The sequence below is a fragment of the Trichomycterus rosablanca genome, chromosome 13 (assembly GCF_030014385.1).
Source record: "Trichomycterus rosablanca isolate fTriRos1 chromosome 13, fTriRos1.hap1, whole genome shotgun sequence".
Classification (NCBI taxonomy): Eukaryota; Metazoa; Chordata; class Actinopteri; order Siluriformes; family Trichomycteridae; genus Trichomycterus; species Trichomycterus rosablanca.
Genome location: NC_086000.1, coordinates 10,481,606 through 10,499,749, shown reverse-complemented (window position 1 = coordinate 10,499,749; position 18,144 = coordinate 10,481,606). Strand labels below are relative to the sequence as shown.

General features: G+C 40.4%; 1 protein-coding gene across 1 annotated transcript in view; it reads right to left on the bottom strand.

Moving 5' to 3' along the window:
* Window positions 1–18,144, bottom strand: part of ldah (lipid droplet associated hydrolase) — a 132,290-nt gene that overhangs the window by 88,953 nt on the left and 25,193 nt on the right. Inside the window, exon 3 of the mRNA XM_063007982.1 lies at window positions 3,446–3,580. Coding sequence (XP_062864052.1) covers window positions 3,446–3,580 — 135 coding nt within the window. The remainder of the gene's footprint in view (window positions 1–3,445; window positions 3,581–18,144) is intronic.

The window sequence follows — 18,144 nt, the reverse complement described above, 5'->3', positions numbered from 1 at the left end:
TGGAGGAAAACGTTTCCTGACTCGCTTCTCCAAAACACCCCAAAGTGGCTCAATAATATTTAGATCTGGTGACTGTGCAGGCCATGGGAGATGTTCAACTTCACTTTCATGTTCATCAAACCAATCTTTCACCAGTCTTGCTGTGTGTATTGGTGCATTGTCATCCTGATACACGGCACCGCCATTGGATGCACATGGTCCTCCAGAATGGTTCGGTAGTCCTTGGCAGTGACGCGCCCATCTAGCACAAGTATTGGGCCAAGGGAATGCCATTATATGGCAGCCCAAACCATCACTGATCCACCCCCATGCTTCACTCTGGGCATGCAACAGTCTGGGTGGTACGCTTCTTTGGGGCTTCTCCACACCGTAACTCTCCCGGATGTGGGGAAAACAGTAAAGGTGGACTCATCAGAGAACAATACATGTTTCACATTGTCCACGGCCCGGCCGTGTATATTGACCCTGTGGAGCTCCCGACAGACAGTTCTGGTGGAAACAGGAGAGTTGAGGTGCACATTTAATTCTGCCGTGATTTGGGCAGCCGTGGTTTTATGTTTTTTGGATACAATCCGGGTTAGCACCCGAACATCCCTTTCAGACAGCTTCCTCTTGCGTCCACAGTTAATCCTGTTGGATGTGGTTTGTCCTTCTTGGTGGTATGCTGACATTACCCTGGATACCGTGGCTCTTGATACATCACAAAGACTTGCTGTCTTGGTCACAGATGCGCCAGCAAGACGTGCACCAACAATTTGTCCTCTTTTGAACTCTGGTATGTCACCCATAATGTTGTGTGCATTGCAATATTTTGAGCAAAACTGTGCTCTTACCCTGCTAACTGAACCTTCACACTCTGCTCTTACTGGTGCAATGTGCAATTAATGAAGATTGGCCACCAGACTGGTCCAATTTAGCCATGAAACCTCCCACACTAAAATGACAGGTGTTTCAGTTATTTTGTCCAACCCCTGTATATATGTATATATACACACACAATTATATAAAAAAAAGATACACTTTCAACTTTTAAGCAACAGTTTAGGGAGGGTCCATTCCTGTTCCAGCATGACTGTGCCCCTGTGCACAAAGCAAGGTCTATAAAGACATGAAGAAAAGCTTGGTTTAAAGAAACTCCATTGGCCTACACAGAGCCCTGACCTCAGCCCTATGGAATAGAACAAGGAAACAGGGAAGCTTGCAGGGATTTCTCAGTGTGGTAGCTATGGCATTTCAGGTGGTTTCATCTGAGTGGGTGGCTATGGTTCCTGGGGGATTTCTAGGGTGTTGCTAGGTGGTTGCTATGCTATTTCTGGTGGTTACAGGGTTACAGTCTTGCTATTTGGTTGCTATTGTTTACCCGGTTATTGCTATGTGTTGCTTGGTGGTTAGTAAGTTTTAGGTGGATGTTGAGATCAGTCAAAAAATAATAATAAATAAGAAAACAGAAAAAGCAGAAGAACTGAAATCAAGTAACACGAGTGTTGCGAATTGCAAAGCACTAAAGACAACATTAAATGCTGGTAACTGACAGAAAATGGCTTCAAAACATCAGACAAATAATTCTACAATAATTTTGAGAAATGACCTTTTACTGTTTCATGCATATTGTGCCACATACCTTTTTCTGTCTAACCCATTTAATTAACTGCTGCCACCTACTGACATCATAGAAACAGTGATGCCTTATGGTCAGTGTGCAATTTCTAATGGTTTAAAGAGGTGAATATGAGAAAGAACACAAACTCACTGAGATGGAAAAAAAAAAGTTAAAATAGCTACCTAAAAAGCAAATAAATATGAATGACTTACTCATACTTATTACTTTATATAAAAAGTAATCACACTCCTTGATACTTTGAGGCTTGCAGTCTTTTTACCATACAGCTGAATTGTATTTTGTAAGCATAAGCAAAACTTTTGAATTTGATCCTGTAAATTACTCGGAAAAGTTGGGACAGAGGCATGTTCATCACTATGTACACCGATCAGCCATAACATTAAAACCACCTCCTTGTTTCTACACTCACTGTCCATTTTATCAGCTCTACTTACCATATAGGAGCACTTTGTAGTTCTACAATTACTGACTGTAGTCCATCTGTTTCTCTACATGCTTTGTAAGCCCCTTTTCATGCTGTTATTTAATGGTCAGGACTCTCACAGGACCACCCACAGAGCAGGTATTATTTGGGTGGTGGATGATCCTTAGCACTGCAATGACACTGACATGGTGATGGTGTGTTAGTGTGTGTAGTGCTGGAATGAGTGGAGCAGACACAGGAGTTTTTAAATACCCTGTCCACTCACTGTCCACTCTATTAGACACTTCTACCTATTTGCTACACCTTGTAGATGTAAAGTCAGAGACGATTGCTCATCTATTGCTGCTGTTAGAGTTGGTCATCTTCTAGACCTGGTCACAGGACGCTGCCCACGTGGAGCTGTTGGCTGGATATTTTTGGATGGTGGACTATTCTCAGTCCAGCAGTGACAGTGAGGTGTTTAAAAACTCCTGCAGCGCTGCTGTGTTTGATCCACTTATACCAGCACAACACACACTAACACACCACCACCATGTCAGTGTCACTGCACTGCTGAGAATGATCCACCACCTAAATAATACCAGCTCTGTAGTGGTCCTGTGGTGTTCCTGACCATTGAAGAACAGCATGAAAGCAGGCTAAAAAGGTATGTATATGGTAAGTGGAGCTGATAAAATGGACAATGTGTAGAAACAAGGAGGTGGTTTTAATGTTATGGCTGACTGGTGTATTTATATATAGTAAATATAGTGTTTTCCTATATGGTTGCAATGTCATACTGCTGTATAATAACAGTAATTGCATTACATCATTTTTATTTATTTAATTGATTTAATTTATTTATATTTTATTTAATTCTGCTGTACTTACACTGTGCTGCAGCTGCTGTAACACTCAAATTCCCCCCATGAAATAAAGAAATCCTAATCTTAATTACACTGCTCACAAAAATTACGGGATATTTCAAAATGAATATGAAGTGATAAAAAAAAGAAGCATTTGATTTTTTTTTTTATTAAACAAGAACATCAGAAAAGCAAACGACAAGTCAAAGAAAGTTGTTTGATGAGATGCAAACCCAATTATCGTGATTGAGTAGCAAGTGACATATTGGTGGGGGTGAACGGAAGCATGTCAAACTGGACGAGAGTGCCACACATTGACTGTTCAGTAGGGTGTATGGTCACCCAAGACTGCCAAAACACACTGACAGCAATGGGGCATGGACAGGATCAGATTGTCCAGCAGTTCTTGTGGGATCCTCTGCCACTCTTGCTCCAGGGCATTTTGAAATATCCCCTAATTTTTGTGAGCAGTGTATTTGCACTGCAACACTGTCCCAAACAAATAAACTGTACAAAGCTCAATAATGCAGTCATAGCACAATGCAGCTGTCTCACCTTCGACCAGATCCATCGTCTCCGGAGGGGCGCAGTGTCCAGCATGACTTACGGCCCACACTGGGTGTCTTTGGTTATAGGCCTGATATAGCGTCCACATAAAGGTCTTATAAAATCCCACCATGCCAGGGTTACCTGTGCAGAAGACAGAAAGAGGCCTTAAATGTAAAAAAAAGTATTATAAGGCAGAGCGGAGGTAATAACATGCACATGTTACAGAGGTCAGTAAAAAGGTCAACAGTTAATATGCTGCAACTAACAACTGCTTCCCACCTACACAGCAGGTACAAATACTCTGGAAACTGTGAGTGAAACAAAAGGTGTGAACATTTCACACGGCTTTAATCTACCCATGTCAGCACTGCTGTGAATAAAATCCCTGGCAGGAAAAGAAGAGTCTCCTGCCGAGACCAGAGCGTATGTGCAGGCTGTTCATGTTAAAGGAGAAATGTTAAACAGTGGAACAATGCTGAAGAGTCAGAAATGATTTAGCGTGACGTGCTATAACAAAAAAAGGAATCGATTTATTGACTTTGCAGATGTTTTCATCCCCAAGAACTGACAAGCGATACAGATGGCAGAATACAATCCAAGTATCTCGCGAAGCAGTTCAAGGGTTAAAGACTGCATTATAAATACTTAAGAGCTCACATGGAAGCCTGCCAAAATGAATGTTGGATTGTTCTTCAGTTTGTTTCATTCATTTTGGGAAACTTTATTTCCCCCAAGGTTACTAGGGTCTGTCTGATGGAATCTCAGGTTCAAAATCTATGGAATTCAAGTAAGAAGATCAGCTCGGCAATGCAATTCTGAGGTTTTTATATATGAACAGTGAGATTACATACAGCAGTAATATGATCCGGTATATCATTTAATTAACATGTGATTTGATTAAGTTTGAAGCCTCAGTACTGTGTGTATTGAAGCCACTGCATTTCATCATACATTCTACCTCAATATTTCACTGTGGGTATAGAATCATTTACACAAGCCTTCATACTTCAAACATGACAAGCTTAATGATGGTATCTAAACAAGCGGTTTAAGGTAAGGTTAACTTACTAGAGTCTCCCTGATGGAGCTGCAAGTTCAAAATCAACGGAATTTGAGTATTTATTTATTTATTTATTTATTAGGATTTTAACATCATTCATGTCAGAACAGGTAGTTACTCATTACACAAGGTTCATCAGTTCACAAGTTTAAGGTCAAACACAGTCATGGACAATTTTGTATCTCCAATTCACTTGCGTGTCTTTGGACTGTGGGAGGAAACCGGAGCTCCTGGAGGAAACCTACACAGACACTGGGAGAACATGAAAAGTCCATACAGAAAGGACCTGGACCGCTCCACCTGAGGATCAAACCCGGGACCTTCTTGCTGTGAGGCGACAGTGCTACCCACTGAGCCACTGTGCCGATGGAATTCGAGTAAGAACATTAGTTCGGCCATGCAGGTTAGAGGTTTTTTTTTTAATATGGACAATGAGATTAAATACACCTGTAATACGTTCAGGTATATCACTCCATTAATGTGTGATTCAATGAGGTTTGACTCCTCAATACTGTTTGTAAAGAAGCTGCTACATTTCATCATACAGTACATACTACCTCAATATTTTACTGTGGGTATAGAGTTCTTTGAAATATTCACACAAGCCTTCATACTTCAAACAGGACAAGCTAAATTATGGTATCTAAACAAGCGGTTTAAGGTTAGACGCCTCAGTACCTTCCCCCAAACTTACTAGAGTCTCCCTGATGGAGCTGCAACTTCAAAATCAACGGAATTTATGTATTTATTTATTTATTAGGATTTTAACGTCATGTTTTACACACTTAGATTACATTCATGTCAGAACAGGTAGTTTCTCATTACACAAGGTTCATCAGTTCACAAGTTTAACGTCAAACACAGTCATGGACAATCTTGTATCTCCAATTCACTTGCGTGTCTTTGGACTGTGGGAGGAAACCGGAGCTCCTGGAGGAAACCCACACAGACACTGGGAGAACATGAAAAGTCCCCACAGAAAGGACCTGGACCGCTCCACCTGAGGATCAATGTTTGTTTGTTTATTAGGATTTTAATGTCATGTTTTACACTTTTGGTTACATTCATGACAGGAACGGTAGTTTATCTTCACACAAGGTTCCTCAGTTCACAAGGTTATATCGAACACAGTCATGGACAATTTAGTATCTCCAATTCACCTCACTTGCATGTTTTTGGACTGTGGGAGGAAACCAGGCACCCGGAGGAAACCCACGCAGGCACAGGGAGAACATGCAAACTCCACACAGAAAGGACCCAGACCGCCCGACATGGGGATTGAACCCAGGAACCCTTCTTGCTGTGAGGCGACAGTGCTACAGCTTAGCCACCGTGCCGCCCCTGAGGATCAAACCCGGGAACATCTTGCTGTGAGGCGACAGTGCTACCCACTGAGCCACTGTGCCGATGGAATTCGAGGAAGAACATTAGTTCAGCCATGAAGGTTTGAGGGTTTTTTTTTAATATGGACAATGAGATTAAATACACTTGTAATATGTTCAGGTATATCACTCCATTAATGTGTGATTTTATCAAATTTTACTCCTTAATACTATTTGAAAAGAAGGCGCAACATTTCTTCATCCAGTACATTCTACCTCAATATTTTACTGTAGGTTTACTGTTCTTTGAATCATTTGCACAACCTTCTAACTTCATACATGACAAGCTAAATTATAGTATCAAGCAAAGCAGTTTAAGGGTTAAAGAATGCATTATAAATACTTTCACATGGAGTTCACATGGAAGCCTGCCAAAATGAATGTTGAATTGTGCTTCAGTTTGTTTCATTCATTTTGGGAAACTTTATTTCCCCCAAGGTTACTAGGGTCTGTCTGATGGAATCTCAAGTTCAAAATCAACAGAATTTAGATAAGATTTAGAAACTGTTGATGCATGCTCAATAATCCAGGTACACAAATCCACAAAGTTGAATCAGTTCATCTGGACACAAGTTTGTTGTAAATGGTCATGTGTGCCTTTTATCCAAAGCGACTTACACAATGAGCTGAACACGATGAGCAATTGAGGGTTAAGGGCCTTGCTCAGGGATCCAACAGTGGCAACTTGGTGGTGGTGGGGCTTGAACCGGCAACCTTCTGTTTACTAGTCCAGTACCTTAACCACTGAGCAATCTCGTACCATCTTACAACACCATGATAGGAGCTATACCCCAATTGTAATTAATGGTCATTGTGATTTGCATATGGACCTGATCACCAGTTCCATTGTTATGCAATGGGTGGTGATCGGTCGTTATGCAAATCGGCTGCATATAAGGTTGGGGTATCCACCACCAGCTCAGACTGAAAAAGTCACTTGGATTAAGTGGCGAAACGTATCTCTACAACAAACTTGTGTCCAGATGAACTGATTCAAATTTGTGGATAAGATTTAGAAAGTAAGAAGATCAGCTCAGCCATGCAATTCTGAGTTTTTTTATTTTAAATATGGACAGTGAGATTAAATACACCTTTAATATGTTCCGGGACATCACTTCAATAATGTGTGATTTCATAACATTTGATGCCTCAGTACTGTTTGTAAAGAAGCCGCTACATTTCATCGTACAGTACATTCAACCTCAATATTTCACTGCGTTCTTTGGTCTTAGACTTCAAACATGACAAGCTGAATTATCACCTGAATAGATGTTTACTTTATCTGATTATTGTCATTTGTCTTGTGCTAATTGTAGATATGCATCTCTGTGCTTCTGTTTTTAACCCAGAATTTTGAGTATGGTGTAGAAACAGAAAGGATGAAAGTGCAGTTAATAGCTTACTGACAAAATATGTGACTTTTATCTAGGGCTGAGCGGTATGACCAAAAATTTGTATCCTGACGTTTTCTCGATATATCACGGTATGTTTTTTTTTTTTTTTTTTTTTTTTTTTAGTATTACTGGGACTTTTTATATGTCTGTGGCTTATTCTACTGTCATAAGTACATAGAATATGAAACATTTTCATTTCACCATGTATGTAATGAAGGTTTTGAGTACTATAAGCTTTGCTTGGCTTCATGTAATAACAAAATATACACCGACTAGGCATAACATTATGACCACTGACAGGCGAAGTGAATAACACTGTATAATAATTATCTCTTCATCACGGCACCTGTTAGTGGGTAAGATATATTAGACAGCAAGTGAACATTTTATCATCAAAAATAGGCAAGCGTAAGGATTTAAACAAGTTTGATAAGGGCCAAATTGTGATGGCTAGATGACTGGGTCAGGGCCTCTCCAAAACTGCACCTCTTCTAGGGTGTTCCTGGTCTGCAGTGGTCATTATCTATCAAAAGTGGTCCAAGGAGGGAACAATGGTAAACTGGCAACAGGGTCATGGGCCAGGGTCAGGGGCTCACTGATGCATGTGGGGAGTGAAGTTAATGCTGGTTCTGATAGAAAGGTGTCAGAATACACAGTGCATCTCAGTTTGTTGCGTGTGGGGCTGCATAGCTGCAGACCAGTCAGTTAGGAAGGTGGTCATAATGTTATGCTTGATCGGTGTATGATGGAATCAGTACGCATGAAACAGGTGCAATAAATACAATTTTCACTGTTTATTTAATATTTAAGTATTATACAATTACCCTTAGCTCTCCCTTTAACAAATAAAATGACATTTGAAAAGTGGATGCTCATAACGTTAAAATAGCGACTGACCTGAAGTATTTTCGCCCTGTAGGACAGACCTGGAATCCACTGTTTTAATAATTGCTCTGAAAGCTTCTTTCTCGACTGTCTATAGAGAAATATTATATTAATATGATTTGCTGCCTACTGAAGCCTACAGCTGTTGTATTAACTATGCTACGGTATGGCAGCATTCGAAAAATCCATACAGTATGAGGAATCAAAGACGGTATGCAGAATGCACCGTCATACCACCCAGCTCTACTTATCTATCATTCACTTGTTTATAGAAAATACATTTGGTTTCCGGTCACTAAAGGCTCATCTGTTAAATATTAGCCACCTAATATAATTGTAAATCAATTAACATGTGCATCTCTTGCACTGAGAAATCAGAAAACGCTATATAACATCTGTTGATGTGATACTATCATCCGTCACAGGTGCATTAAAATATAGGACACATCACTGATAGCAGTCGGCCACCTTGCCAAACAATGATTCCACTGTCTCTGCAGTGGGTTCAGTCTGGCTCACATTAAATGCATTAACAGAGAATGATCTCAAGTCCCAATAAATCTAGTACTGTAAGTAAGAGTACGTAGACATGTGATATCACTTTTACAAAAACCCACACAAGTTTAGTGAATGGTTTTTGAGGAAACCAGTTGCCAGTAGCTGCTCAGAAGCTGGAGGCAGTGAGTATATTTATCCCTGCTGACCAAGTTCTCAGTAAGGTGAGTTGATCGGCTTGCTGAGAACGCAGCAAAGCTTGGTGATAAAACAAACTGCTGCAGTAAAAATGCAATAAATAAACTCATTTCTTAAATTCCTTGGACTGAATGTAAGTGGCCGTTGATTGTTATCAATTGTAGCCTAGCGCTTAAGGTACTGGACTAGTAATGAGAAGGTCGCTGGTTCAAGCCCCACCACTGCCAGGTTGCTACTGTTGGGCCCTTGAGCAAGGCCCTTAACCCTTAATTGCTCAGACTGTGCACTGACGTACTGTGCTTTGGATAAAAGCGTCTGCTAAATGCTGAAAATGTTATAGATGTAAATGTACTTTGTAAAGACACTTAACACAGTACACAGTACACAGTAACTGTATTATGCAAGATGAAGCCATATATTAATTTCACACAGAAATGTTGGCGAGTTATCCGAGCCCGGAATCATCCAAGATGGACCGAAAGACTGTTCTGAAATCAGACTTGTTTTGTGTAAAACAGACATTAGTCAGTCCTGTTCGATTACAAAATTCCTGCACTAAAATCGTTCCAGCTATGTGAAGTATGTCAAAATATCTTATTCAGCAGCACTTTGCAACAATCATAGACATTCCAGAAAAAATAAAAAAGAGAGTTGTTAGAAAATAATGTACAACTGGACATCTGGATACAATTCTGCAAATCCGGCAAACCTGTGATCTCCAGTTTTGCTTGCTGTTCTGCCCAAAGCGTTCAATATTCGTCTCATCAGAGAGATTTTTTTTTTTTTTCCTTTTTCTCCCCCTTTAGCACATCTAATTGTTCAATTAGCATCGTGCTTCCTCTCTGTCTATGCCGAACCCTGCCCTGACCGAGGAGATTGAAGCTAACTCATATCCCCTCCGAAACATGAGCAGCAGCCGGATGCATTTTTGCCACCCACACATTGATGAGTTTGGCGCTGCCTAGTGTTGCATGCGGAGAGACACACCCTAAGGGCACTCTTCCTCATCTCTTGTGCAGGTGCCTCTAATCAGCCGGCAGAGGTCGTAATCGCATTCTGACAGAAAGAGACCCACACATCCGGTTCTTTGTCCCGCTCTGTCCTGAGCAACCGGCCAATCGTTGCTCATACAGCCACTCAGATTCGAACCGGTGAAGCAGAGCCCTGGTTGCAGCGTGTCTTTTTACTGCTGCGCCACCTGAGCGGCCCAGAGGAGAGAAGTTTTTATCTCATATTGCCAACATCCTTCACACCCTTTTCAAGCTGACCCATATATATATATATATATATACAGTGTATCACAAAAGTGAGTACACCCCTCACATTTCTGCAAATATTTCATTATATCTTTTCATGGGACAACACTATAGACATGAAACTTGGATATAACTTAGAGTAGTCAGTGTACAGCTTGTATAGCAGTGTAGATTTACTGTCTTCTGAAAATAACTCAACACACAGCCATTAATGTCTAAATAGCTGGCAACATAAGTGAGTACACCCCACAGTGAACATGTCCAAATTGTGCCCAAATGTGTCGTTGTCCCTCCCTGGTGTCATGTGTCAAGGTCCCAGGTGTAAATGGGGAGCAGGGCTGTTAAATTTGGTGTTTTGGGTACAATTCTCTCATACTGGCCACTGGATATTCAACATGGCACCTCATGGCAAAGAACTCTCTGAGGATGTGAGAAATAGAATTGTTGCTCTCCACAAAGATGGCCTGGGCTATAAGAAGATTGCTAACACCCTGAAACTGAGCTACAGCATGGTGGCCAAGGTCATACAGCGGTTTTCCAGGACAGGTTCCATTCCAGTAGCAACCTGTGCAGCTCTGGTGAATTCCATGCCCAGGAGGGTTAAGGCAGTGCTGGATAATAATGGTGGTCACACAAAATATTGACACTTTGGGCACAATTTGGACATGTTCACTGTGGGGTGTACTCACTTATGTTGCCAGCCTTTTAGACATTAATGGCTGTGTGTTGAGTTATTTTCAGAAGACAGTAAATCTACACTGCTATACAAGTTGTACACTGACTACTCTAAGTTATATCCAAGTTTTATTTCTATAGTGTTGTCCCATGAAAAGATATAATAAAATATTTGCAGAAATGTGAGGGGTGTACTCGAGTAGTCAGTGTACAGCTTGTATAGCAGTGTAGATTTACTGTCTTCTGAAAATAACTCAACACACAGCCATTAATGTCTAAATGGCTGGCAACATAAGTGAGTACACCCCACAGTGAACATGTCCAAATTGTGCCCAAAGTGTCAATATTTTGTGTGACCACCATTATTATCCAGCACTGCCTTAACCCTCCTGGGCATGGAATTCACCAGAGCTGCACAGGTTGCTACTGGAATCCTCTTCCACTCCTCCATGATGACATCACGGAGCTGGTGGATGTTAGACACCTTGAACTCCTCCACCTTCCACTTGAGGATGCGCCACAGGTGCTCAATTGGGTTTAGTCCATCACCTTTACCTTCAGCTTCCTCAGCAAGGCAGTTGTCATCTTGGAGGTTGTGTTTGGGGTCGTTATCTTGTTGGAAAACTGCCATGAGGCCCAGTTTTCGAAGGATGGGGATCATGCTCTGTTTCAGAATGTCACAGTACATGTTGAAATTCATGTTTCCCTCAATGAACTGCAGCTCCCCAGTGCCAGCAACACTCATGCAGCCCAAGACCATGATGCTACCACCACCATGCTTGACTGTAGGCAAGATACAGTTGTCTTGGTACTTCTCACCAGGGCGCCGCCACACATGCTGGACACCATCTGAGCCAAACAAGTTTATCTTGGTCTCGTCAGACCACAGGGCATTCCAGTAATCCATGTTCTTGGACTGCTTGTTTTCAGCAAACTGTTTGCTGGCTTTCTTGTGCGTCAGCTTCCTTCTGGGATGACGACCATGCAGACCGAGTTGATGCAGTGTGCGGCGTATGGTCTGAGCACTGACAGGCTGACCTCCCACGTCTTCAACCTCTGCAGCAATGCTGGCAGCACTCATGTGTCTATTTTTTAAAGCCAACCTCTGGATATGACGCCGAACACGTGGACTCAACTTCTTTGGTCGACCCTGGCGAAGCCTGTTCCGAGAGGAACCTGTCCTGGAAAATTGCTGTATGACCTTGGCCACCATGCTGTAGCTCAGTTTCAGGGTGTTAGCAATCTTCTTATAGCCCAGGCCATCTTTGTGGAGAGCAACAATTCTATTTCTCACATCCTCAGAGAGTTCTTTGCCATGAGGTGCCATGTTGAATATCCAGTGGCCAGTATGAGAGAATTGTACCCAAAACACCAAATTTAACAGCCCTGTTCCCCATTTACACCTGGGACCTTGACACATGACACCAGGGAGGGACAACGACACATTTGGGCACAATTTGGACATGTTCACTGTGGGGTGTACTCACTTATGTTGCCAGCCATTTAGACATTAATGGCTGTGTGTTGAGTTATTTTCAGAAGACAGTAAATCTACACTGCTATACAAGTTGTACACTGACTACTCTAAGTTATATCCAAGTTTCATGTCTATAGTGTTGTCCCATGAAAAGATATAATGAAATATTTGCAGAAATGTGAGGGGTGTACTCACTTTTGTGATACACTGTATATATATATATATATATATATTAGGGCTGTCGAAGTTAACGCGATAATAACGCATTAACGCGATTTCAATTTAACGCGATTAAAAATAATAGTGCCGTTAACGCAAATTCTAGTTAATGTTGAGACTTGACTGGTAGAACTACAACGCTCGGTTACATTATGTTAACATTATGTTAAAACAAACGTTTTAATGTCGGACTTGCCACCGTTTTTCATTTGCGGTTTGTTAACATAATGTAACCGAGCGTTGTAGTGATGCACTTATAAAGAAATAAATACACGCTATATTCACAAGTTGTCGGGAGCAGAACACTTTTTTTAACTTATTCTGTTAAGGTACCAAATACCGGAAAGCTGAGTCAAGCACGTTAGTCCATGCACTATGGAAGCCCCAAAGGGTCAAAACACACTCACTTCGTGTAGAAACGGCCATCAAACCAGTGTCACAATACAACCACAGAAAAGTCTGTTACAATAACTACGCCTTATCCCACCTAAAGCACCGCTGATCTACAATGTTTGCTGATGGAGAAATTCTAAACTACAATCTGACATTTACTGCCTAGTATGTGAGTGAATAAAACTCCCTTACAGTTTTCTCTTGTCCCAGCAGTTTTTAACATCAGTACATTTAGCATAAAATGTGTTCACCATTTTAATTGTAACATTTCACATAAAAATCCTTGTTTTCTATAACATTTACACAGATTTTTTTTTAATGCGATTAATCGCGATTAACTATATGAAATTCTGAGATTAATCGCGATTAAAAAATTTAATCGTTTGACAGCCCTAATATATATATATGTATATATACAGTATATATATATATATATACTGTATATATACGTATATTACATATATGTTTTCCATGTTTTGTCTATTATATTTGTGATATTTTCAGTGTATTAGTGTCAAAAACAACCCCATTATTTTACATTAGTAAATACATGCAGTTCCACAAGACTCAATGCCTTTTAAACTCGACGCCACTCCCAAAACCAATTAATGTCGAGTTTCAAGGCACCACTGTAACTCTAAAAGCATGTTTTACTTTGTCTTTCTTAGGTGATTCAGTGTAGATCAATGGCTAAAATTACAATTATATCCATTCATCAAGGAGTTGGCATCAACTGCATATTTTTTCAATGCACTGTTGATGCCCAATAGATCATTTAGTGTGTAAAATTAGATAATCTGTGTCTGGAAAATAAGTGCATTTTACATTCACATTACATTTGTGGCATTTAGCAGATGCTTTTATCCAAAGTGACTTACAGCTGTGACTGAATACAGTGTGAGCAATTGAGGGCCTTGCTCAGGGGCCCAACAGGGATAACTTGGTGGTGGTGAGGCTTGAACCTGCAATCTTCTGATTACTAGTCCAGTACTTCAACCACTGCGCTACCACTGTCCACTTAAAAGGGAATGGATGTAGGATGCACATAGTATTTCTTTTTCTCTGAAGCAGTTGAGTAGCTTGGCTGGTTGTAATTGAGGCTTTATCAAATCAGTGTGTTAATGCAAGACTGAGACGCTTCACAAACTGCTTAACACAATCAACAACCAAACAAACAAGCAGCTGTGAAAGCAGAGAACATGCACAGGCTTTAATAACAGCTGTAGCATGCGAGCAGTAGTCTGCACTTGAATCTCACTGGGTTTGATCTTTATGGCTCCGAAACTCAAAACAGTTCCTTTTGCTTGTTTTGATATTTTCATTCAGATATCCTAAGTCATTAATCAGAAGATGGAACACAGCTGCTCACTGCACTGTGTCTGAATGTGCTGGCTAGCAAGTGTTTATATTAGGGAGCAAGTCTCTTAATCCATGTCACATTTCACAACACAATCTGCATCTAAAGCAACTGATAGGAAATGTACCCTTCACCCAAACAAATCACGGCCCGGGCCTGGAAATGTCAACTTTTCATCACCTCAGATTGTGTTTACATACCAGAGGGAATTTAGCTGTCTGGTTGCTTCACAAATATAAATTAGATTACAAGTATCGCTGCTAAGGGTGTTTCTTTAATAATAAAAATATGCCCAACAATAAATCAAGTGCAGACAAATACTATAATATTTGTTTCAAATAAAGCAGAAGAAAAAAGTCACTGTGAAATTTTTTAATACTAGGGATGTCCCGATCAAGTTTTTTTGTTCCCGATCCCGATCATTAATTTTGATCCCGATCCGATACAGAGTCTCAAACCGATACTTGTATTTTCTAGATATTGTCTAGATAAGAACTAGATAATACTGTTCACACAGTGCACACTTCAAGTACATTACAGTTATTCAAATTAATCCAATGTACATGTTTAACAACTGAATAGCTCTGCAGTGCTGTAGGAAAAAAATTGCCTGCATCCAAGCTATTGCTTAATGTTCTTTTATTTTTACAAAATAAAAGTAAACAAACTTAGTGCAGCATTGTAGTAGTAAAACTAGAACACTCAAAATGAAGTGAAGGTTCTTTTTGAGGAAAATCAGCATCTCTGTCGTGTTAGCGGGCAGCCGGTTCCTCTTCTCATCATATAATAATAAACTCGCTGTATTCGGCTGAGTGTTTATTTTTTAGGTGCCGTATCAAATTGGTAGTAATTGTAGATCGTTTGATTAAATGATATCTGGTTTGTTTCTTATGAGCCACCGTACTTGTATGCGTGTTGTAACTGTATCAAACTTTTCTGTGGTTGTATTGTGGCAATGGTTTGATGGACGTTTCTACGCAAAGTGAGTGTGTTTTGACTCTTTGGGGCTTCCATAGTGCATGATATAGCGTGCTTGGCTAACGCGATGACTCTAGCTGTCCGCTATTCGGCACCGTAACAGAAGAAGTTAATAAAGTGTTACGCTCCCGACAATTTGTGAATATACCGTGTATTTCTTTCTTTATTAAGCAAGTGCATCACTACGACGCTCGGTTACATAACTAAGCCAATCAGAGTGCTTGATACTGAGATGTCGTTCAGTCTTGTAACACGTAAACTCATAAAAGCTGTATGTTATGGTCCTGAAGTTTTCATACTCGGATTAAAAGTTATTGTTTTGTAAACCGGAGTGATCCTTGACTCACACACCATATAAATAGTAAAATTCTACAGTAATGAACGCAGCGCTGCTCCTACCGCCTGGTGAAACGCTCACATTGCAGACATTACACTTCACTGTTGGACTTGTTTCACTTTCCAATTGAAAGTATTTCCACACAGCAGACATGCAGACGTAAAACAAAAGATCGGCCTTAGTAAAGCCGATACCGATCAGTTAAAAAATGCCTTGATCGGCCCCGATTACGATCTTTGAGATTGGATCGGGACATCCCTAGTTAATACATTTATTTTGGCCTCTTTTGACCCAGTTTAAGGGAACTTCAAATTGCTGGTATGTCATTACTAGGGCCCTAATAAATTCACAGTAAATGTGCCAAATTTCAAGGACCTCGTTTTTCAAAAATCAGATTTCATGGATTTTTAAAGAAAAGTGGCACATCTCACAACAGTCATTAAATAACACAAATAAATTGAATGATAGAATAAATGAAAACTACAATACAAAGCACAGCCTATCCACGGTCGGCTGCTTTGCTTTCATTTTTTATAGCTACCAGTTTTACAGATCTTACACAGCAATATTTAAGTCCTCATTTGTCCCATTTTTTCTCAGGAAATTCAGCCAGTAATTTCATACAGTTTATAACATTTAAGCAGATTCAAGTCATCAGTGGTAAAAATGATTTATCTTGTGTTAAAATATAGTTGTCTACTGAGCAGAAACTCAAATGGTTGTCATTAGGGCTGTCACGCGATTAAAATTTTTTAATCGAGATTAATCGCGATTAAAGAACCAAATTAATCGCAAGTAATCGCAAACTAATAACTAAGCAAAATTTGAACAGTTAAGCACATTTTTATTGCAAGACCATGTTTACCAATAAAAACATTCATAAAATTATGATAAAATTATTAAATCTAAATTATTTTTAGAAAGCCAGACAATGCCTATATAGAGCTGTTAACAGCTACCCATCTTACAGCCAGTTATTTAAAATGAGTCTGTTCACATTATCTGGCAAAAGTGAGGATCTTTACCGGTGCACCTGTCCCCCCCCCCCCCCCTGTAGTTACACCCCTGTGCAACAGTATAACGTCCTGTCGACCCACGTCGTTAACTATGTTAAAGCGTTTATACAGTCCTTTGTGATCCACTTAACACCAGTGTTTGTAATGTTCCGTGTACAGTTCATGCGCTTCCATCCGAATTCATCTGAAATACAGTTAGACTGAGTCTGAGCTCATTTTGCCTGTAACACGTATCCGTGCGCACAGACGCCTGACGAGACAAATGCGGTTCTGACCAAAGATAATATTAAAGCCTCAATTAATAACTGTCATTTTGTCTAGTGAGGATTTCTCACGCTTTTTGAAAATTATTATTTAAAATACACAGAGTTCCTGTGTTAAAGCAGCGCAAATTACCACAGAGACACATATTTACGTGGCACAAACACAGCCCACTAAAAATTGTTTGATTAAAAAATTTAATTAACGCAATTAACAACAGCCCTAGTTGTCATGGTAACCAATATTCTATATAAGTAAAATTTCCTTGTTATTGTGTTCAACGGTGAAAGAATTTTTAAGAAAAATAGTTGGAATGTCAGCATGGACATCCTTGCCTTCCGGAATTGAGGCTGTTATGAAAGCAAAAGGTAACACAGTAACAGAACACTCCCTGTTCCTGATAAATTGGCTGTTGAGTTTGTTATTTTTATGTTATTGGCAAAACAAATGACATGAATATGGTCACCATTCAACCTTAAATCTCACCTGCTAACTAGAAAAAAAAACTGCTGTTGCACTGGTTTGAACTGTGAAGAATACTTGACAGATTTTGTGACATTGAACCCCAGACCTGGGCACCGCTGTTCCAAAAACAACAGGAATCCAGCACCCTGGACAGCCGCCACCATCCTATTTCAGACAGCTCCAAGTGCATAACAAATTAACAAACAAAGTGGATCAACACCAGCTACACTCGGCTGGAGCCACCTTAATGCCTTGGGGACCGCACCCCCACAAAGTGTGCACGGCAATACCTCTTGCATAACCAATGTGTATGTCACAGCCTGATATAATACATGTTGGCCCAACGGTGGTACGTGTTGACCGCAGCAGATATGATCAGGCATGGAGACCTAAATTATTTTGATATGGCCAAATGACTTGGTTGAATTATTTTTGAAACATCAAGGATTGCTCACAGAAAGCTGTGGTGAATGCCCACCAACACTGGTCCAAGGAAGGACAAGCCACGTATCGATGACAGGCTGTTGGGCAGCCAAGACTCCAAGTGACTATGTCACAACATAGAGCATTGAACCCTTCTGTGTACAGAGCTGCCAGACAAAGCGCCTATCCACCAACAAAAGCACACCATGGCATGTAGCGAGCCAGTACATAGACATGATTAACTGTGTTTTGTGATAGGAATTAATCAAAGAGATTCCACATCACTGATGCAAATGCAGCTCCTACTGGCTGGTTGAGGCGCCTGCACAAAAAATTTCACGGTAGTAGTGTGTGACCTAGTGAGCTGCCTAGTTGCCTACTGCCTACCTAGGCAGCTGCCTAAACAGAGAGGATTCTAATAAGACATTAAACTT